This window comes from Theobroma umbraticum, unplaced genomic scaffold (genome assembly GCF_002168275.2).
Source record: "Theobroma umbraticum cultivar Fairchild unplaced genomic scaffold, ASM216827v3 scaffold_302.0, whole genome shotgun sequence".
Taxonomy (NCBI): Eukaryota; Viridiplantae; Streptophyta; class Magnoliopsida; order Malvales; family Malvaceae; genus Theobroma; species Theobroma umbraticum.
In genome coordinates this window covers 240,145-262,742 of record NW_018397287.1, presented here as the reverse complement: position 1 = coordinate 262,742, position 22,598 = coordinate 240,145, and the positions used below count along the sequence as shown (strand labels likewise).

The window sequence follows — 22,598 nt, the reverse complement described above, 5'->3', positions numbered from 1 at the left end:
ATTTTGATAGTATTCATTTTTGCAACAAGAGCAAACGTCTCTTGATAGCCCACCCCATAGGTCTGGGTGAAGCCCTTTGCCACTAATCTAGCTTTGTGCCTTTCAAGTAAACCATTTGCCTTATGTTTCACTGTAAACACCCATTTGCATCCAACTATTTTATTTTCCAAAGGGAGAGTAACAAGTTCCGAAGTCTCATTTTTTGCCAAAGCCTTCATCTCTTCCACCGTTGCCTCTTTCCATTTTGGACCATGATGTGCTTCTTGCCAACATTGTGGAATAGAAATGGAGGAAACAGACAATACAAAGGCTTTATAGGAAAGAGACAAAGAATCATAGGAAACAAAATTACAAATATGATGTTTAGTACAAGCTCTGACTCTTTTTCTGATAGCAATAGGAAAATCAAGATCATTAGCAATGGGATTAGAATTAGGGTAATCAAAAAGAAAAGAAGACTGACCACATGTATTTTCAGGGACTAAACTCAAAGATGAGACTTGACCAGGTATAACTTGTCCTGTCGTGTGTAGGTTTTCAAATCTGGTCTAACTAATCGCCCAATTTTAGGTTGTTCCTTGTCATCACTAGGATTTTCACTAGAAAACTGTATACGGGCAGGTGCTATCACCTCCACCTCTTCCTCCTAATTCTCCCCCCGAAGAGGTGACTGAGGTTTATGAAAATAAGGCTTAGACTCCTTAAAGGTAATATCCATACTTACAAAGCACTTTCTCGAGGGTGGATGATAACACTTATATCCCTCTTGAGTTGCAGAGTAGCCGACAAACACATATTTAAGGGCCTTAGGTTCTAACTTACCTACATTCCTGCTGTGAACAAAACATACACATCCAAAATTTTTTGGAGGAATAGTATATGAATTACTACCTTGTAGAACTTCTAAAGGATTCTTAAAATTAAGTGTTTTTGGAGGCATTTTGTTAATAGGTATGTGGCTGAAAGTACTGCATCGCCCCAATAAACCTTTAGAACATTCATAGTAAATATGAGAGATTGAGCCCCTTCTAATAAGTGCCTGTTCTTCCTTTCAGACACTCCATTTTGTGCACTAGTGTACACACAACTAGTTTGGTGTAATATTTCATTGGAATCTAGATATGCACTAATCACACTATCCATGTATTCTATACCATTGTCAGTTCTCAAAATCTTAACCTTGGCATCAAATTGTGTACAAATCATTTTGTGAAATAGTTGAAAACAAGAAAAAACCTCATTCTTTGCTTTCATCAAATAAACCCAAGTTAATTTAGTACAACAATTGATAAAGGTAACGGACCATCTATAACCGAATAGAGAAACTGTTTGACTAGGTCCCCATTCATAAAAGGATCTGAACTCTTATTATTAGTTGAAGGATAAAAATGTCTAGTGTGTTTAGCAAATTCACAAGCGTCACAAAATAATAAATCCAACTTGCATTGTTTAAGCAAACTAGGATATAATTTTTCTAGAACAAAAAAGGATGGGTGTCCTAATCGTCTATGCCATTGGATTATTTCTTGGTTGACATTCATAGAGTCTCCTAACAGGGCTCGAGTTATCCCAAGAATCAAGATACTGCAACCTTCCTCTAGTAGATACAATCCATCTTGCAATCTACCAAAGTTAATCGTTCTCCTTGTTTTCAAGTCCTGAAAACACAATGAGTTGGAAAGAATTCAATTTTGCAATCAAGTGTTTTTGTAATTGAACTAACAGATAAAAGGCTAACAGGAAAACTAGGGACATGAAGAGTTGAAGATGGATTAATGGTGGGAGTACATTTAACAGAACCTGTTCTAGATATAGATGCTAAAGATCCATCTGCAATACGGACTTTATCATTGTCTAAACACGGAGAATAAGTTGAGAATTTATTGGAAGAGCCTATTATATGTTTGTTTGCTCCAGAACCTATAATCCATGAATCATTATGAGCATCAAGATTGGCAAGAAAAGCAGTACCTGTTTTGACAAAATTGGAGGAAGCAGCTGTGGTTGATTGAGAATCAAGCTGAGACAAAAGACACCTTAGGGTTTGTACTTCATTGGAAAGGCTCCCAGTATTAGTTGTCTCTCTAGGTATATCTACTGCTTCAGATAGGTTTGCTTGTGGTCTTGTTAAGCCCATCCATTAACCTCCACGACCCCTAGTTGATCGACCATTCAGTTTCCAACAAGTCTCCTTAGTACGCCTTAGCTTCCCACAATAATCACAGTGTATATGATCCTTGTCTGATGGACCTTGGTTACTGACTTTCAGCTGTTCATGAAAGGAATTCCAACTAACCTTGCCTTGTCTACTAAAACTGTGTATCATGGCACTTCTTCGACTTTCTTCTTGCTGCACATATGAATAGGTTTGCCTTAAAAAAGGTAAAAGATCCTTACCAAATACCTAAACCCGTATTTGATCATATTCCTTATTTAAACCAGCAAGAAAATCCTATATCCATTCTTTTTTCACTAATTTCTGGAATTTGGTGGCATCTTCAGAACATGCTGCTTGGAAATCTTGGTAATAGTCGAGTTCTTGCCATAAACCACCCAATTCAGCAAAGTATTGAGCAATAGTCATCTCACCTTGTTTCGTCTCATGCACCTTATTCCGCAATTCATAAATCTGTGCATCATTGCCCACTTGAGAATAGGTTTGAGATGCTGCATTCCAAATCTTAGATGCAGTATTCAGCAATAGATAATCTTGAACAATTTGAGGTTGCATGGAATTAGTGAGCCGTGACATTACAAAAGAGTTTTAAGATGCCCACTGGTTGTAGGTGGGACTGGTGATGTCTGGCTTTTGTTTATCTTCAGTAACATATCCTTTTAGACCTCTAGCTTGGATGAACAATAGACAAGATCTTGACCACGCAAGATAATTAGTTCCATCTAGCTTTATGGGACTGATTTGTAATGAGGGATTCTTACCAATCAAACCAACCTTATTTTTAGTAGTTGTTTTCTCCCCATCAGCCATGATTTGAAACACCAGTAAAGCAAGGCTTCTGGCCGCTGTAAAGAGTAGCAGACAAGATTCCCCTACTGCCGAGCAATAAAAAATATGGCTTCTTTAGTCGGCAGAAGCTCTGATACCATGTTGGGAGGAAAACAAGAGAGTTTTTTATTCTGTCTTAAAAAAATTATTTACAGTAGCCTATGTGTGTGTGTGTGTGTGTGTATCCATGTTAACCCTAAAACAGCTCTAAAACAAGAAGTTATCACAAATATGGAAAGCATAATATTAAGCCCTAATGATCAGATACAAAAATACAATAATTCCTAAAATTATTCTTAAAAGATCTCTACCAAACATCAGTCAACAACAACCTTAATGATACCACGTAATGGATCTAAAAGCTTTGGGAAGATAACTATGCTTGAGTGAATAAAATTTAATGGTGTTATTCTACATTGGTTTGATTTGGGGTTGGTTGTGACCTTATATTGAAGTCAAGCCTTTTCTCCTGTTCTGGTGTTACCAGTTGGTTTTATGTTGGAGGCCTTGACATGGTATTGGAGCCAAAATCGTTCTTGAATCCACTTTTATGGCCGTTTGTCTCAATTGTTCATTGGGCCTCATGCAAGGAGGGTTGTTAAGTGGTGTCATCATCCTAGAATTTTAACTACAGGTGTATTGTGGCCTTAAATCTGTATTGTGTTTGTCCATCCATTATCAATTGGTTTTTCAGTTCGATGTCTTGAAAAGGAAAATTTAAAGGAGTTTTGCACTTTTCTAGTCAGTGGATCTTGGATTGTTCAAAGGATGTCTGCTTTTGTCATTCTTCAAAGATTTAATGATGGCAGAACCAAACATAAACATGTCACTCATTTGCATGGAATTGAAGTCATTTTTGTAATAGTCAATTGTTTACGAGACAAAATCTCTTCCATTTAAAACTGTACAGTGGAATGATTGTAGTTCAACTTTTGAAATCTTCTCAGAATGAATGTTAAGTAGCATACAAAAAAACTTTGTTACCTCTTTTTCTTTGTCAGTCGTTCTCTTATCTTCCTTCTTTATTGCATTCTTCATATGATAGGTATTGCCATTTTCTTTATAAAACTTATTAGTATACTCTCTTTGTGGTAGATGTATATTTTACTGTTATAAAATGTGACTATCTACTCAACTCAACTAGGCCTTTATCTCTAACTAGTTATTCTTTTGCTAAATTGAGGAATATGCTTAGAACTTCATATTGAATACAGGTGAATCACATTGAATGCAGGAGATGGACTATAGGAAAGAAGCGAATAATGGACTCAAGTTTAGGTAATAGCCACATTACAGGTGCCTCATGACATGGAAATTTTCATGGTTAAATGTATGACAATCTATCTCCTTGTTCTGCTCTGTTGTCTGCTTTCTTTATTGACCTTCACTTCACAAGGTTGTGTGAGGCAAAATGTCAATTGAACTTTGGTTAAAGTGATTTATATATTTATAGTAGTCACATGGATATCATTCATGGGCTTCTTACTTGCATTTACATCAACAGCATGCAGACTGACAGTCTTTTTTGTCTAGTCAACCGCCCTCTTGACCTCTTTTTCTATGATTGTTTGGGGACTGAAAACCTGAATGACTACGAGGAGGGTGTAGGTTAGGCAAAAATCATTAGCCTGCTACCATGAGTATTGATGGAAGATGTGAATTTTCGCTGAGATCCTTTGCCCTTGTGGTACTTGACCTACATAGATTTTCACTTTTATCCTGCTAGAGGATCCAAAAGTCCAAAATGGTGGTTCATATGCATGACCAATTATTATCTCATTCACCTCAACATGTGGAGCTTAGTTCCTGGATGACCATTCTAATGACACTTTCCAGTTTTTTTTGTTCTTTTATCCCATCTTCCCCCTCCTCTCACACTTCTACACACACAGACACACACTAGCACAGACATTATGCTTGTCTATGTTTTAATTGGTTTTCTAATACCCTATAGCCTTATCTTGGTTCTGACCTGTCAGCAATCTGCAACCAATTTTCACCTCAGCATGTTCACGAATGTCTTGAATCCTTTAGTATGCAATGTAGTGGCTTCTACCGTTCCCACCTTGTTAAACTTTTCTTAGAAAACCATATATTTAATTTATAGTTTTTTTTGCCTTGTTGCTTAAATACTTTTTTCCTTTAGGCATACTTCTCATCTACTGGAGTGAACTTTCTGTACTTGTGCCTTGAAGCTAATAGACGAAGGGTGATGGTCATAATTCTTAACCAAATGATATTATATGTGGTAGACTTCAAAAAATTCCACCTAGATATTTGTTTCTTGTACCTTGTTGGTTGTTTTCACTGTGTCTTTGCAAGTTGGAAATCCTCAATTTATGTCTTTGATCTTCTTGTCAAGAATGTTGCTCCTCAATCTATTTATTTGTCATTAGCTCATATCCAAATTTTGCTTTATCCTTATTTTTTAACAAGGTGTCTCTAAAGCTCTAACCATTATCTGCTGTGTTTGCTTAAACAGACGTCTATACGGCAGTATAAAAGATGTTTTTGTTCCAAACATGTATATGGAGCACACAACTCGTAGGGTCCTTGTTATGGAATGGGTGGAGGTATTTTCCGTATTGTTTATTTTTTTCTAAAGAAGGAAGAATTGCAAATGAAATCTTGAAAGGAGCACTTTCAATGGTTCCTTTGCTGCATAAATAGTATCTCATTTTCTTGGCATTTGTGAAACAAAAATTATTTAGCAATCACAGTAGACATTGGCCTTTCTTCTTCCACTCAACATGAACAGGAACAAGGATTTACCACCCAATTCTGGTCAGTTTTTATGGAGAGTTTAGAGTAGATCTATATTAAGAATTGCAACTTGTTTCTGTTTTACAGAAGAGTTTGTGTATGAACCCCATTCTTTTCTTCTTCCACCTATGAGTAACTTCATCATACTTCAGACAAACTTTCCTTGTTTCTGGAGGGTGACACAAAAGTAGGGAGTTATGAAGTAATGTGGTCTACCTCATCAAAAAGAAACCAGTAAAAGTCATTTGTTCTTAAAGATCCTACTATAGATTTTGTATATGTAGTTGATGTTTCACTGATTTTTATCTTCTATGTTTATTTAGGGGCAAAAGTTGTCAGAAGTGAAGGATCTTTACTTGGTTGAGGTCACTGTTAAAGCTATTCGCTATTATTTTGCTCTTAAACAATTAATCTGCATGACCTTTATTGTTTGCTCTGGTGGCTTATTGACTGACAAGGTGTTTGTTTCATGGTGTTGATAGGTAGGAGTTTACTGCTCATTCAATCAACTTTTGGAGAATGGGTTCTATCATGCTGATCCACACCCAGGAAACCTTTTTCGTACATATGATGGGAAACTCGCTTATATAGGTATTGTTCTTAAATATGATAATTTTTCATGTAAAGTAAGGCTCTTTTCTGTTGATTGTTTTTATACTTAAATTAAGGTTTTTGTTTTTATTATTGTTATTTGTGCTTGACATTGGGTTTAACATTTCCTTTATTTTTTTAAAAATTTAGGCTGGTTTCATGTGTTGATCATCTTGTCCTCCTTTTATAAACAAATTTGATTTTGTGCATCATCTAATAACGAGTATCTGCTGGTAGGAATAGATATGTGGAACTGTTGAAGGTTGGTAGTTTGTTGTGGTGACTGTGCACCATTTGATTAAATATTTAAAGTTCAATTATTTCATATTTTTTTCATTCAAATTCTTATAATCAGTGAATGCTCTGTCTAATTGATACTATCAATCCCTCTACATCTTAGTTATCTGTTTCTTCTTTTTTATTGGATTTCACATTTTGTTGTTGCTTTTTCCCCCTTATAGCTAGAAACGGAACAATTATCATTTATTAATAGTAGGTATGAAGGTGTAAAATTAACCTTTAATATTTTTCACTAGCAGATTTTGGTATGATGGGTGAGTTTAAACAAGAATTCAGAGATGGATTTATTGAAGCTTGTCTCCATCTTGTAAACCGTGATTTTGATGCACTGTCCAAAGACTTTGTCACTCTTGGGTACTACAAATTCCACCTTCCCCTACAATGACTGAAAATTTTATTTATATTGATGCAACAATTTGAAGGCTGGATTAACTGTTGACTTACAGTACTTGACCCAAAAAAAAAATTGTTAACTTGCAGGCTTCTTCCACCAACTGTGGAAAAGGAGGCCGTCACAAAAGCTTTAACAGGTTTCTTCTCTATGTCTGCATGAGCCTAGGGCTCTCAAGATCTCATGATTTTTACTTCTAGAAATTGATTGCCTCTCTGGTCGTATCATAATTAACTAATTAGTTTATTACCTCTCCTGGATCATTTGTCTTTAGGTGTCTTCCAAGGTGCAGTTGCCAAAGGAGTCCGGAATATAAGTTTCAGTGACCTTTTAGGAAATTTGGGAACTACCATGTAAGATTTTGTGCTTCACTTATACGCAAGATATATGCAATAAAAAATATGTTGTTGCGCTATGCTCCAATGTTTTTCATTGGCTTTGGGTAATTAGTATATGTATACAAATGTGTGCTAATCTTTGTTTTCCTGCTCTCTACCATGTTCAAAAAGCTTAGAATTTTGTTTTTTCAATTCATGTATGAAAAAGAACAATTATTTGAAGCAACTGAGAATATGTTGAAAGCACCAAGAAACAAAACCTGAGATGTCTTCTGGGGTGTGGAAAAGTCAGTAGAAAGAAAAGAAACCCACAAAAGAAACATGTTTCTGTAGTGAAGAGAGCTCACTTGGGAACAATGCCATGATGCCAGAAGACAATCATTTTAGCATGGCAACTTGGTCAGTTTTCATTTGAAACAGATGTATTCAAATTAAATTAAAAATAAGATGAAACATTGATTCCTTAATTTCGGAAACTTTTTGCTTTTTAACATTATTGGAATTGAAGGCACATCTATAGGTTTAATGCAGCTTGTTAAGCTTTCTTAAAGAATTTTAGCTGCCAAAAACTACCAAGTTTCAGTATTTTATGGATATTGAAGATTTGAAGGCATATTCTCTGCTTGTCCATTGTGCACACGCCGTGTCTTTTGGATGGTTCATACTTGCATGACAAGAACTTTGTAAATGCTTCCAATAGTATTTCCCTCATTAGTACCTGCATAAACAGATAATTACAGACATTAATAAATTACTTTTAGTGGAGTTTGGAATCTTTGGATAGTAGAGCAGAAACAAAGGCTCACCTTTTACTGTTGGATCAAAAAAACAAAGGCCTACATGGTTGAGAGAAAAAGAAGGAAAGGTGGGTGAGGATGAGGGGATTAATCATCTCAATAGGTTTCTTGATGCATTAGGTGTTATATGATCTTCTTCAGGTGGCACTTTAGTTATTCTTGAAGATGTTCCTGATATTCATTTCTTTTGCAGGTACAAGTACAAATTTCGTATACCTTCATATTTTTCTCTTGTCATTCGTAGGTAATGCTTTCTCTAGGAGATTTGATGTTCCTTCTATGCAGCTTCATGCTGTTTGTTCAGTCTATATAGCCTTTTTTATACCTATTTATTGATATTATTATCCTTTCCCTAGTCTTGCTGTATTGGAGGGAATTGCAATAAGTTCTGACCCAAGTTACAAAGTTTTGGGTAGTACGTATCCATGGATTGCTAAAAAAGTATTGAGTGACAGCTCACCTCATCTGAAGTCTTCTTTGCAAGCTCTTCTTTATAAGGTACCTCTACACCAATCTTTGTTCCACTTTAGTTAAATGTTACTGCCCTCTATTTTGTAATTTTACATCATGGACATAGCACATCCAAATTCTGATTATTAGGTTTTAATCTTTCAGGATGGTGTTTTCAGAATTGATCGTCTAGAATCACTATTGACAGAGGTGAGATTTTCTATCATTCTTGCTTATCTTCCCCATGCCCCCCTCCCTGTCCTTTTCATTCTCTCTCCCCTCTCCGCACAGTTTACAACATATGGCCTCCAGCTGTATATATAGAAAACCTGATGCATTTTCAGTTCATTTTTGCGAGTTGTTTTTCTTTTTCTTATTCCTGTAAAAACAACAGCTATTGAAGTTTTGAGCTTTTAAACAGTTCCTGAGAAAGGAATTACTGCTGCTCACTAGCTCTAAACAATCAGTTGTATTCACATCCTTCATTTAGATCAAAGGCATCCTTTTCAAACCATTAGTCCTTTTCTCCATCTCTTATTAGTTATCTTCTCTTGCTGATGGTGAGCAATATCAATTTCTTTTCATTTTTTTTGTTTATGTATATTCCAGCACTATCCTCAGTTTATTCAAGTCCTTAAATGATTCCTATGGCAGTCCCTTCGTGCTCGAACTGAGAAGGCCTTGGTTAAGAAACAAAGAGAAGAAGCAAATTCCAGGGTGGTTTTTAAGGAAATCCTTTCTTTCACATTAACTGAAAAGGTGTCAGGAAATTGCATCTCTATTTATATACATTTTTTAGGGACACAAGTGAAACTTATTTTATGTCCTTTTCGTTTCTTTGGCAGGGCACCTTTGTGAGGGAAATAATTGTTGAAGAGTTCGCTAAGGTAGGGTTCATGGCCTAGGCCTCATACATGCACTAAGAAATTACTGATAGAAGAGGTAGTTGAAAATTAGATGTCAAGTACATTAAACGAAGAATATGTGCTAAGTCTGGTGAATGAAATATCTTCTCTAGAACCTTGCAAGTTATATACACCATCAAATTAAGCCTTTTTTTAGGTTGCATGCATGTTATTATTATGGCTAACTGCAAAAATTATCTTTTTGTCATCTTAATGTAGCTTATAAATCCACGACTGTGATCCACATCTATTAGCTGTAGTAGCATCATGAATTTTCTTGATAACATCATCTGCCCATCATGCTTGTAGTTGGTCTCAAATTGCTTTCTGAAAATTGGTACAGGGTTTGGATGCACTTGGTTTAGCAACTCTTGATTCATTGACTTCTGTGGCTACAACAAGCATACCCTTTACTGCTTCCTCCTCATTCTCTTTGATGACCAAGGAAGACATGATGAACTTGAGAACATTGCGCCGCCTCATGTTTTTGTTGTCAGGTTCTGAAAGTGATGAAAAACCCTTTAAGGTGAGAGCCTAAGCATTTGGAACGTGATGTTAGATTATATTAAACTGTTGACAAATGAAGGGGACAAAATAAATGGCACGTTTACTTGTCTGTGACGCAAGTACACTTGTTTTTGCTTAAATGAAGATATTGTGGTCTTATAAATTTTCTATATGAAAAGGCAATGGAGCAATATGAGTAGAGAATTAAATTATATTTGACCTGTGAAATTTTGATGAAACTTTCAGGTAATGTCTAAAATGTGTTTAACAAATGAATAAGTTAGCGAGGTCAACCATATTTGATGTATTATGGAAATAGAAATGATAAAAAGAAAACTAAAACAGGGAAAGACAACCAGAGCTGGCTCAATTTGATGTAAAAACAAAATAACTAGGGTTTAGCGTTGTAGAACCTCAAACAGAATATTCCAATATAATGCCACTGCCTAATGTGTCTGAAAGACTATTTATTCAATGGTTAAAGCAGCTTTTAATTTTAGCACTTGGATACTCATAAACCAATCTAATCTTAGCCATTCAAACTTATTAAAATATCACATGCTTATCATATTACCACTTAATTAAATAAAAACATTACTTAAGTAAAACGGTAAAAATAAAGGAGCATGTTAATATACTAATTTAGATAAGTTTTAGAAAACTTCTGCATCAGCATTATAAGTGCTGAACTTATCACGAGAAAATGTAATCTCAGATGGTAAATAATAGCTTGCTTAGATTCGTCTTAGCTGAAAATTAGCTTAGATAATTGCAACCTCTTTGTAAGCCAAGTGTTATATTCATGGGTTTTTCAACAGCAAATAAGTCCTTTTTGTCAAAAATAAGTTAAGCCAAGCATTAAACTCATGGGTTTTTCTAACAGTAAACAAGCCCTTTTTGTCAAAAGAAGCTCTTGGTATTTATTGGATTCTCGGTCAAATAATTAATTAATCATTGAATTTTTCTTATATAAAATACTTTGATCTTTTGTTTTTACCACAGAGCATCCTCAGTTATAATGTAAGACTTTTACATGGTCTGTGAATCTAATCTCTTTAGAAATCCTAGCTGAATTACTATTAGCTAGTTTTCAGAGTCATGCTAGATTTTATGTAGTCTTTGAATTTTTAGACTTACTAAAGTCGATTTTAATGGAGATTGAGTTATTAGGGAACTGCTGTTAACTGAGTGTTATTTTCTGTGTTTCTTTCTTCTTTTTCTTATTCTTCTTGCATGTGCAGTAATGCCTTTTACTGTTGACATCAACAAAAAGAGCCATTTATCATAATCAATCCTAAGCCCTACACCTATTGAGCCTTTAATCAATTCTTTATTGTATAACCTCTCGCTAGAAACCACTTAAAAACTATAATCATGAAACCCACTTACTAAACTTATTACCACCGCAATGGATCAGCAATATTGATAATATTGTGCCATTGTGCCTTATTCATAACCCTAAAGTCTGTAAGCTTAGGAAAATGAGATGCTTGTATAGTTTCATTCCATCTTGTATGGTCTTCCTCTCTTCCCTTGACAAGGATATCCTCCACCGTATCACATCTTTTAACTCTGCCAAACTGCTGCTAGAAAATCCACGCTCTGAACCCAGCTTCTAGCTACTTCTTTTTTTAAGATTGATGTTAAATTAAACAGTCATTGAATCTTACACCCTAATTCTACTATCTATAATATCCTCAGTTGGACCCCCACAATAGATTAAAAAAGATTCCTCAGATGCACCCCATATCACTCTCTCTTCTTTTATCGTTTTATTTTGAGGGAACGTTTGAGATTTGTTATAATGAGTAAACCTATTCAAATCAAAGATCACTTTTCAAAAATAAGATTCTGTTTCTAATGTGGTTAAAAATGAAATTGAATATGTAGAATTGCAACTTTATCTTCATCAGGAACGCAAGTAGGTTTATACTTGTATGATAATTTTATGCACTTGTTCATGAATCCAAGAAGGTTCATACTTCTGTGGATTAAGTTGTTTTATTATTAAGCAATCAGATCCTGCACACTACCTGGAAAGTTGACCAGCTAATACTGTCAAGAAGTGAATGCAATATCTCATAAAAGGTGAAATGGTTGTGGTGTACCTTGTGCTGCCTATACTGTAGTGATGTTAGTGCAGTTAATTTCTTACTGTATTGTAGGATAGACTGACTTCATATTGTTATGTTTTAGGAAGTTAATCAAGTTACGAGCCCAAACCATAATCAAAGGGCATACATTGAGGAAGAAGCATCACTGGTTTCCTATCAGCCTGCATCAGTTTCAGAAATTCTGACCGTTCTTTCTATTATTCCTGAGGTAAGCATAAGGAGCAGACATGTTTTATAACAACTATCCTTACACCAATTAAGTCATTTTTTTCTGTTCTTTATAACCCTCAATCACTGTTAGCCTGAAATCAATCCAAATTCAAAACAGTTGTCATTTTCCTTGGCTGCCATTCACAGACATTGTTCACCTCCTTTTAACTATTACCAGCTGTTTTATAATACAATATCATGCAGTTCTACTGTAATGATTTAACTTTTTCCTGCAATACCTTCTTTGAATTGCTGCTTATGACTTTTCTAGAATTAGCTTCCTTATGATGATAAAATGATTTATAACAGAATTCCTTACGTAGATCCACACTGCCTTGAACAATAGAATTATTTAAGCTGCTTTGCTGCATCTTTTGTTTGTATGGATATTCTGCACCCTATTCAGTTATTACTCTAAACATGTGTGGCAGCTGCCCCCAGAATTGCAACAGCGGTTGCTTCGCTTACCAGCTGATCTGGCTGTAAGGTTGATTTCCCGTGCGTCTGCCAGGACTATCCAGAGGATCTTTTTATGATGTCAAGTCGTGATTCCATAACAAGCACAAGTAAGAGCTTTTCTTGATTTGTCTCGACTGGTTGAAACCACATACGGGGGTTTGTGAAGCAAGGTTGACACACACACACACACACACACACACATATATATATATATATATATATATATATATATATATATATATATATAAAGTCAGAATGGGTGAAGAATTTGGGGTCATATTGACATGTATATTCTTTTATTTAAATTCTCATCCCAATAGATAACTTTTTCCAGAGGATCTTTAAACTTGAAAGTTGAAGCTGATTACTGGGAAAAAAGTGCTGCTGGGCATCATGGGAGAAGATTACTAGTCTCATGGTTGTCATGTAAGATTCCAATATCCAGGTACATATAAAATAGTGAAAAAATTTTAAAAAAATCACCAGCATTCCTACTGCAATTAGCCCTTGTTTTGATTTTCCTAAGTTAATAATATATTACTACTTTTTCTGCCTACAATGGCTGTATGGTAAGTGCCCAATCCATATGAGTATCAAGTGTCCTTACTACTTAATGGCGTTTTCTCTTTTGCCACTTTTTGTTCATGTATGACACTTATTTCTTATAGTTATAGTTGTTAAATCGTACATGCAAAATAAAGAAAAAAATTTAAAAATATTATATTTATTAATAAAATTGGAGATTATAAGATATATATTGAAATAATGATTGTTTTTTAATTTAAACTCGTAACATGTTCTTTAATAATATAATATATATATATTTAAATAAGATGTATAAAACATGTTGATATTAAAGTTTTGATTTTTTTTAGTATCTTTAAATTTAAAAATTGTAATAAGGAAAATTAGTTTTTATCATGTTTTAACCCACTATAAAGAAATGAGTTTTGAGTAATTGAGTAGGATAAAATTTATAAGACATTCAAATCTCTGAATTATTTAAAAAGATTTAAATATGTTTTTATTTTTTTATTACATTTAATTAAGTTTTATATATTTTAATTTTGAATCAAATAAGTTTTTATAACTAATAGTGGACTAATTATCATTAATTAAAATATCATTGTTATTTTATGTTCAAATAATGTTATATAGTTTTAATATAAGGGGTAAAAAATATTATATGATCATGTTATCATATCATATCAACGTATCATGTTATCATTTATTATGATATATCAATATATCATGTTATTGCTTTATGATATAGAATGACAAGTGACATTTTGATTTAGTTAACAATTAATTATAAAAGTTTATTTGGTTCAAAATAAAAATATAAAAATTTATTTAGATCAAAATAAAAATATAATTAAAAAAATAAAAATTTATTTAAATAATTTAAGAAATTATTCAGATATTATGTCAATTTACAAAATGTGTATATAAATTATGATATATATGGCATATCATATGAAACAGTTTTGATATTTGATCAAAATTATATAATTATCGATATCAATTTTTGTAATAATATTAAATTTTTACTGTAAGTAAGAATGTAGATGTCTTTTAAGAGTGGTTGCAGCTTTGCACAATAAATCATGCAATGCCTGGTGCAACGTTTCACTTCGGCTTGAAATGTCCCAACCCAACCATGAAAAGGTGAGCTCGCAAGGAAAAGATGGAGTTTATACTTGTTTAGAAGATCTCCGTAGCTTTCAAACAGATGCAGGTTCATCCACTGGTTTCACTCCAATTGGGTACCACCTTGCCAACTCTTTGGGTTTCAATCCAAAACCCTAAATGCCATTGATTCTTACCTAAATTCCCATAGCTAAGGGAGAAATGGGTAAAATGAATGAAGTTGGATGCTTCAATGATCAATCAAAGAGGAGAGATAATGGCACCACGAAAGGATTCATTTTTCATGGAAAATACTCAGACCACCTCCCACCCTCCAACCACAAAAATCTACTTCAAACCCAAGGCTGCATTGCTACCATTGCCTAACATGAAAAAGTGATACAAACATAATCAGCAAATACACACGAGATTAAACAGAAAAGAAATCCAGCAAGCTCTCTTTTCAGGCTAACAAGAACATCACTTGACCCAAGGTAGACCCACAGGCACCAAGTTAAAAAGGCAAAAAGTACAAGTAACATGTGACCAAAGGTCAGAGATCATGAGAAGATAAGGCAAAATTTTCTTTGTTTTCCTTCTCCCATATTCTCGTAACCATCTTATAAAATGTTACATTAACGGTACATGCTGTTGCTTATCAAATCTAGAAGTGTTATCTTCTGAGAAAAATAATAATCAATCAAAAAGCAGGGTGCTTCTCCTTCCAATAAGTTTAAAAAAATTATGGAAGACAACACTGTTGCATCGGAGGTCTGCCTGCTATGATGGCTGCATCTGATCTTGCCGAAGTGCCTGTTGGAGTTGAATGACCTGTTGCCGTTGTTCAGGCGGCAATGAACTTAGCTGTTCTGGTGTTAGGCTTAGCACTTGCTGCAGTAAGGTGGACTCCACTTCTGGTGCAAGCTGTGGCTGACAAAGAGAAACAGTGGTGTAAGTTCCTGTGAAACCGCAATAGCACTGGCTGGTGCGACATGAATTATGTGATTATTATCAAATCAACCATTTTGACCTACGAATTGCACAAAATCATCCTAAATTTAAAGAAAAATGCCAAGTATTTCTCCTACAGATATGCAAAGCATTTCTTTCAAATTGGCAAACTGTTGCATCAGATTAAGGGGCCATTTCCTCCATGATAATATAAATGATCAGCACCACGATTATTAATAACTTGGATATAATAAGTTACTGCAGGTTTTTTAAATGTTTGCACCACACCTAATCATATACCATAACTGCCCCTCCACAAGATAGGTTTTCCAGAAACACCAATTGAACCACACTAGTCGGATCGGTAAGTTCAGATCTTTGGGAATTAATGGACTAAGAATCAATCAAATGTCCTTTAAAATATCTAGAGTTTTGACATCTAAACTTCAAATTTCCTAAGCAGAAACAACAGACAATCAAAACTAGATCAAACCAAAAACTCTGCCCACGCTGCACCCCGAGGGAAGAAATCTAAACCAATAAAAATGAGATCAAGTTATAATTTTGGTTGCTTCAACTTTGACATAGATACTCAACTATCATATTGATAGACTCACACCACTAGTTTAGGACTTTTTCAAGTTCTCAAAGACTGACTAATTTTTTACCTTCCAAACAACTGACCCAAAGCTCACCTGACAGAGTCAACTATGGCAATCTTGTTTACAATATTAAAACTGCTATTATAGATCTTGTGATCAGCCATTAATGTTGACTATCATATAGATACACCTTACAGTGAAAAAAATATTGGAAAAACCTATTGTGTGAGCCAAACATTGCTCTCCCAACCTCCTACAAATAAGTGAGCAGAGATGCTATCTATTGCTTGTCTGCAAGAACTGACATGTGAATGCATAAACTTACTCTTGAAGAAGACTGCAAGCATTTACAAAGTCCTCAACAGATGAAAATGTAACTCTTAATATGTATATGAGGTAATAGATATGGAGAGAAATTGTTCGGTCTCCCTTATTTGGAAATAGAGAAAAGAAGAGAAGATAAAATATCACTCAATTTCTTTTTCTTAACCTACTGTTAAGATATCTCCAAAAGTAGAGAGATTTGGAGTTAAAGAAAACTGGCAAATAAATTTACATAGACAGTAACTACTTCAACTACTCTGCAGTTTTAAACAAGTTGAGTATATGCTTCACTTTCCCATCCATTAGACACAAATAAAACAGCACAAATTCAAGTCACCCGAACAGTGAGATCACACAAAATAATTTAACAACGACCATATCTAAATTACAACCCTAACCATTTTTAAGCATATCATTTGCAAGATAATATTCACTTTAGTGTCTAGGATGTGTAATTATTTTAGTCACCGCTTCATGTTTATAGTTCTGCATATAGTCAAAATGATTAAATAGACATCAGGAAGGCAATACAGACATCTAGCCCTGACAACAAACTAAAGCAAGAAGTGGTATCATTAGAGGAACTATACTTCTTTTGCATAAAACCTATTCAATCCCAGCCACTGAACCTACAAATAACCTTCTGCCATTTGAGGCTGAATCAATGACCCATGAAAAATCAAACTGACAGATAAAGTATAATATGGTTGTAATTTCTCATATCACTGATTATAATACATTACCTGTGTCTGGTTTTCAGGATATTGCACCTCTTCTGCTCTAGGTACTTGATTTACAGGCATTGAATCAACACCAAATGTTTGTGATGTTCTGGAGCCACTAACATTGGACATATTCAACCCCCCCGTTGTGGAAGAAGTGCTCCTTCCATCATTTAATTTCACCATTTTCGACGGCCGACTTATTGCTTCTGAAGGATAGTGAACCATGTTTAATTTCTCTGAACAGCCAGGTGTTATTGAGGGACCAGGCTGTTATTAAAAAAAAAAAATGGTAAAAACAAGTGCTCTACTAATCTGAAAAACATACAGTCTAGCTGCTACATACTCAAGAAGATCACAAGAAGGGCTGGTATTTGTTTCATGGAAAAGGAAGGACAAAGAAGGGGCACAGATCCAACATTATGTTCAACAAATAGGAAAGAGAACATATGCTGTTCAAGGGAGACCACTCACTCTTTCTAGTTATTTTGAGTGCATGTGTGTCAGAGAGAGAGAGAGACTTTCTTAGTGCCTGACCTGAATTCAGTATCTCTCAGGGATTTGACTAATTGAATAGCAAAATGGCGGACTAACTAATTCTTCCTGTTAAATATTCAAAACATGCTACCCTAAAAAGTAAGAGATCTGATAAATCATGGGACTAAAAATTCTTAAATTACAAATCCAGTGACTTGATGACTTCTCTCAAGAGAAATAGCCTAACTATGAAGTACCAAAGCAGAACTCATTCCGAAGATGCATACTTGTAAACAACTAAAACCATTACTAAACCTTCTCTATTGGCATGTACTAGCTCAAGCTGGTGAAAGAAGCATTTGCACCTGAAAGCCAGCATCTGGCAAGGGAGGATGAGGCAAAGGGGCTGACTGCATGACTGCATTTGGCAGAACCAACCGTGTGCTGTGACTTAAATTAGCACTTGCAAGCTGTCCTGAGTGTGGCAATGATGGCTGCACCTGCTGGTTAAAAGATGAGGAATTTGCCACCTGAATTTGAGGTCTAACAGAGGGATTTGTGGAAGGAACTGTGGGAACTACAGAATGTCCAGCAGCTGGTGGTAGAACATGATTGCTGGAATGTTGTGGAAGCTGCATTCGAGGCTGCAAAGTTGATTGTAGGGTTGCAGAAAATTGGTTGTGAGCTAAAGAATTATGAGGCACAGCAGCCAATTGACCTTGTACTTTTGGGATTAAGCCAGTCTGAACTTTCTGGGGAAGAGTTTGTGCTGTTGGCTGCTGACTGTGCTGGCCATCTTGTAATGAAGTCTGTGTTAGTTGACCTGGAGGCTGTTGAATGTTTGGCATCTGCAACTGCAAAATTTAATGAAACAAACAATCTTTATGTCACACAATGGCAAAGCACTGACCAACCAAGTAACAAAATTCTTGGAGACAATGCAATGTACCACTTGGGGGGTGACCATTCCTAGCATTATTTGTGCCTGAAAAGCAAAGGCAAAGATGTAAGGCCAAATCTATATCTTTATTATAAATAAAAGTAGCTTAAAAGGTGTAAAACTTCTGTAAAGACCACTATGGTACTTCCATTGTAAAGGTATTTCCATTATCATTCGGTTATAGAAACAATGTCTCTTAACAAATACCACCTGCTACTCTTTTTACTCGCATAGAGAGCATTGTTAAAATTCCTCTCTAGAGATAACATTGATGACAAATTTGAGAGATTATAGCTGAGATGAATACCAGTTTAAACTTGTAAAAAGTAACCCCATCTAGTGCTTTCTTCATGTAGCTTATAAAACATAAAAAGGCTAGATTTTATAGCAATAAATTCAATTCTTTTTGGAATTTAGAATACTAAGAATATTTCAAGATTAAGGGACTATATATGAAAAATTATGAGATGAAATTACAATATCTTCGATAAAATATTATCTCTTTGTATTTCCTTTTGAAGAAACACGAAACAATGAAAATTACCTGAAAAATAGCTTTCAGCAACTGAGGTTTTGCAAGCAATAGCTCACGAGCTAGTTCCTTATTTTGTGTGGCCATTTTCTGTCAAGAAAAGATATAAAGACACATCATTAGTTGAAGAGATGGAGCAAAGCTCTGTAAACTGCATGTGTTGCTCAAAGCATACCTTCAGCGCAGACATAATTTCATTCAGTTGGCTCCTAGACATTTTGGCAAGATGGAGCGTTAAGGGGTCACTGGCCGGTGCTGGCTGACTCGGCAAAGCACTTTGATTAGGCTGCAGACCAGCCTGAGCACCACCAAGAGCTCCAGCCATGAGAGCTGCAGCAGTTATAGCTAAATGGAGACCAATAGGCTGCTGGTGAACAGATTCCCCATGGGCTGCTGGGCCTCCTACTTGTTTTTGAGGGTCTGTGATGTGTCAGTTAAATTAAAAAAATTAGGTTATATTCCTAAAGAGACATAAATACTAACCAACATTTGTTGCCAGTCCAGGTCCACCACGACCCTGAAACAAAACGAAATTCACTTATTATAGCTTATAACCAAAAACTTCATAAAATCAGAAAATCAAGATCAAATCATAGGAAAACCATTTCACTGCAGAAGTTGTACCATATTGAGCAGTAGGATAAGGCATGTGCATGTGCTTTGTTGCATGAAATAAGCCTCAGGGCCACCCAGGTTATTAAACAGAAAGTCACTTTTTTGGTTACTATGAGGAATGGCAGTAGGCTTGTTCTCCAATAGATGGTTAAAGCCAAATGATAAAGTTTCACAGTTTTGCTAGGCTCAGGCAGTCACTATAGTATTTACAAACATATCCATGAGTGTAAATCTCAGCCATACATATACATAAATGTAGATTACTTTATCACAATTTTCATTTTGCTCTAAATTCACATTAACAGTCTAACCCAGATGGTCTTTCCTAGATATAATAATTATCTCTTTCTTTGAGAAGGAATATTGATGTGGGTGCATTGCAACAAGTTCAATGTAATTTTCATTCTTCCTATATATAACGACTGTTCTCTCCTTCTTTGACAAGGGATGTTGATGTGGGGACATTCTATCAAGTTTGTTGTAGTTTTTCTTTTTCTAATAAGTGCAATTGTTAATAGCAATTGAAATATATTCCCAATTAAAATAATAATCATACAGGAATTTTGAAAATCTAAAACCTTATAATTGTAATATGAACTGTATCAAACAATAGACACACAAGAGCAGGCATCCTTTTATATCATCCAACAAGTTGAAGTAACTTTCATGCATCAGAGGCTAGGTGTTAGCATCAAAGTTTTGCATAGATAATCCATAAGTGCCAATTTCAGATAAACAGTCATCACATAGGAAACATAGTGAGCCAAGGTAACTGGAATTACTGGATAAAAATACAGAATGAGTGGCTGAGGGAGGAGGGAAATTGGGTTTATAGGCATAAATTAATTCAATTAAATGACCAAGTACTTCATATCAATAAAAAATAAAATACTAGCTTTATCTACATTTCTTTAGTATCATCACACCCAATGTTCATCTACTCACAGAAAGAACAATGCCAATGCAAGAAGAAACCTACAAAGGTGCCAAATTTATGATTCTGACCAAAACAATAAAAGATGCAGAGAAATCCACAGCTAATTCACCTGTTCTCGATTTCGGTCAGAGCCTTTGTCATTTTCAGCAAAATCAACTCGTAATTGCCGGCCATTGATCTCATAACCTTGAAGATTTCGTCGAGCGCTTAGAGCTGTCTCCTCATCCTTGTATTCACAGAACCCATAACCTTTTGGTTTGCCAGTTTCTCGATCAATAACCAGTCTGAAATGAAAGAGGGAAATTAAAAATCATGTTATGCAAGGAAATGAGGACACTAAAACAGAAACATGCCTTTGGTACTGGATTGCAAATACTTTTCCAAACATATTTTGTGCAGGAAGTGCGAGAATTTTTTCTTTTTTAACAGTAACGATAAGCTTAACATGTAGAACTCAATTGATGCCACACACACAAGCAAAAATAAAAAATATTTTGCAATGCTTTTGTCATGGAAGGCTTAAGGCCAAGTAAGCATATAATTATGAGGTGAACTCAGGACAAAAAAGCAAATTAGTGAGTTCAGAACAACTTGGTCAAATTGATTTGGACTCTATCCTCTGAACTATCACACACTTAACTTTATCTCTGTCAAACATGCGGTTAATATGCTGCCATAAGCCTGTGCCATTATCATAATTCTTTTTCATTGTTACCTATGGGTTCCAAATTATCAATGTTGACACAAAAGGATAGCTTTCCTAACCTTAACATGTAATCTAGATCAGCAAATAATCCAACTGGTACGAAGCAGTTTGATCTAAAGGCAATTTCCAGTCAAATAATCTTCCTCAATTTCTATATTTGAACTTATGAAATCTCAACTTAATGTAAATAAAAATTCCTTCTGTAGATATTTCATAGTTCATGCACCCAATTTTATTTTACAAAGGGAGTTTGTGTGTATCTGCCTGCATGTTTGCTGAAGAGTATGAGCTTTATGCCATGTTCTTCATTAACTTAAATCCCATCATATGCCTCAAAGGTGGTAAAAGATTTTAACTTCTCAACAAGTCATATCTTCATAATTTCACAATCAAATATTTGGCGCAACAATCACTATCATATATGCGACCAAGCGACTAAAGCAATGAAAACAATTATGCAGTTCAGTTTGCTAAAAATAGCTTCGCATTCACTACCAACACTTGCTTCCTGAATAATAACAACAACAAAAAGGTTTAAACTTTTTGTTCACTTATCTAAATTACTAGAAGTCATATCATTGAGCAAATTGAATTTCAATCCCCAGGACTCAAAACTGAAAGTTGAAATATATATATATATATAAGAATCGAAACCTGAAAGAAACAACAGGGCCAACCTCCCTGCAGATTTCTATAAGCTGTTCCTCAGTAGCATCATATGGTATATTCCCCACTGCCACCAAAACAAACAAAATAAATATTAGTACTAAGAATCAGTTAAATTTATAAATCCAAGCAGAAAAAAAAGAAGATAAAATTCCCCTTTGAAATACTACCAATTAACCAATTAACGAATGACAAACAAAAATTCAAATCCTGTGAGTAGTTGTTACAAATTCACAAACATATCCTCAGCAATAAAGACAGAAATAAACAATCCAAAAAATCACAAGCAATAAGAGAGAGAGAGAGAGAGAGAGAGAGAGACCGAAAACGCAGCGATGCTGAGAAGAGGCCATGAAAGAGCGGAGGAGGGAAGGGAGGGGGGGAATCAATAGGAGAAGAAGGTGAAGCGGCGCCGCTGCTTCATCTTCTTCTTCCTCCACATCGCTCTTGTATCTTGTTTCTTCTTGTTTGAATTGAATTATATGACTAGAGAAGAGTTGTTTGCGTTTGTCTTAAAGGAATTCAATGGGTGGAGCAAGTGAATTCGTTCGTCGAAAGATTTGGTTTTCTCTCGTCTCACTGGTTCTGGTTCTGGTTCGGGTTTAACCAAGGAAAGAAACAAAGATTTGGTTCGCTTTTTCTCTCTCTCAAGTCTTGACTGAGAAAAT

At 35.0% G+C, this 22,598-nt stretch overlaps 3 protein-coding genes across 5 annotated transcripts in view; 1 reads left to right on the top strand and 2 right to left on the bottom strand.

Moving 5' to 3' along the window:
• The window catches only part of LOC110428546 (Protein kinase superfamily protein), a 16,813-nt gene extending 3,275 nt beyond the window's left edge, over positions 1–13,538 (top strand). Inside the window, exons 6-21 of one of the 2 annotated variants that reach the window (XM_021444401.1) lie at positions 4,239–4,282; positions 5,487–5,577; positions 6,091–6,132; positions 6,250–6,358; positions 6,898–7,012; positions 7,139–7,188; positions 7,324–7,402; positions 8,378–8,428; positions 8,541–8,682; positions 8,800–8,844; positions 9,289–9,393; positions 9,480–9,521; positions 9,883–10,065; positions 12,243–12,368; positions 12,802–12,936; positions 13,164–13,538. In XM_021444401.1, the coding sequence (XP_021300076.1) occupies positions 4,239–4,282; positions 5,487–5,577; positions 6,091–6,132; positions 6,250–6,358; positions 6,898–7,012; positions 7,139–7,188; positions 7,324–7,402; positions 8,378–8,428; positions 8,541–8,682; positions 8,800–8,844; positions 9,289–9,393; positions 9,480–9,521; positions 9,883–10,065; positions 12,243–12,368; positions 12,802–12,906 (1,329 nt within the window). In that variant the 3' untranslated portion in view covers positions 12,907–12,936; positions 13,164–13,538. Of the gene's footprint in view, positions 1–4,238; positions 4,283–5,486; positions 5,578–6,090; positions 6,133–6,249; positions 6,359–6,897; positions 7,013–7,138; positions 7,189–7,323; positions 7,403–8,377; positions 8,429–8,540; positions 8,683–8,799; positions 8,845–9,288; positions 9,394–9,479; positions 9,522–9,882; positions 10,066–12,242; positions 12,369–12,801; positions 13,089–13,163 lie in introns of those variants that run through there. The other variant, XM_021444403.2, reaches the window with a different exon arrangement.
• Positions 7–4,212, bottom strand: LOC149526230 (uncharacterized). The gene is made up of 2 exons (XM_089785667.1): positions 2,794–4,212; positions 7–2,709 (listed from the first exon to the last, which is right to left on the bottom strand). The coding sequence occupies exons 1-2, from the start codon at positions 2,984–2,986 to the stop codon at positions 2,453–2,455; spliced, it is 450 nt and encodes a 149-aa protein (XP_089641793.1). The 5' UTR covers positions 2,987–4,212; the 3' UTR covers positions 7–2,452.
• Positions 13,539–14,807: 1,269 nt separating the features above from the next.
• Positions 14,808–22,598, bottom strand: CSTF64 (cleavage stimulating factor 64). Of its 2 annotated transcripts, none has more exons than XM_021444429.1 (10): positions 22,253–22,598; positions 21,919–21,997; positions 20,668–20,842; positions 19,490–19,523; positions 19,182–19,426; positions 19,019–19,096; positions 18,484–18,519; positions 17,900–18,388; positions 17,079–17,327; positions 14,808–15,388 (listed from the first exon to the last, which is right to left on the bottom strand). In XM_021444429.1, exons 1-10 carry the CDS (start codon positions 22,281–22,283, stop codon positions 15,239–15,241), a joined length of 1,566 nt encoding a protein of 521 aa, XP_021300104.1. In that variant the 5' UTR covers positions 22,284–22,598; the 3' UTR covers positions 14,808–15,238. The 2 variants fall into 2 exon arrangements, with proteins under 2 accessions (XP_021300104.1, XP_021300105.1); XM_021444430.1 differs by having other exon boundaries at positions 19,182–19,408.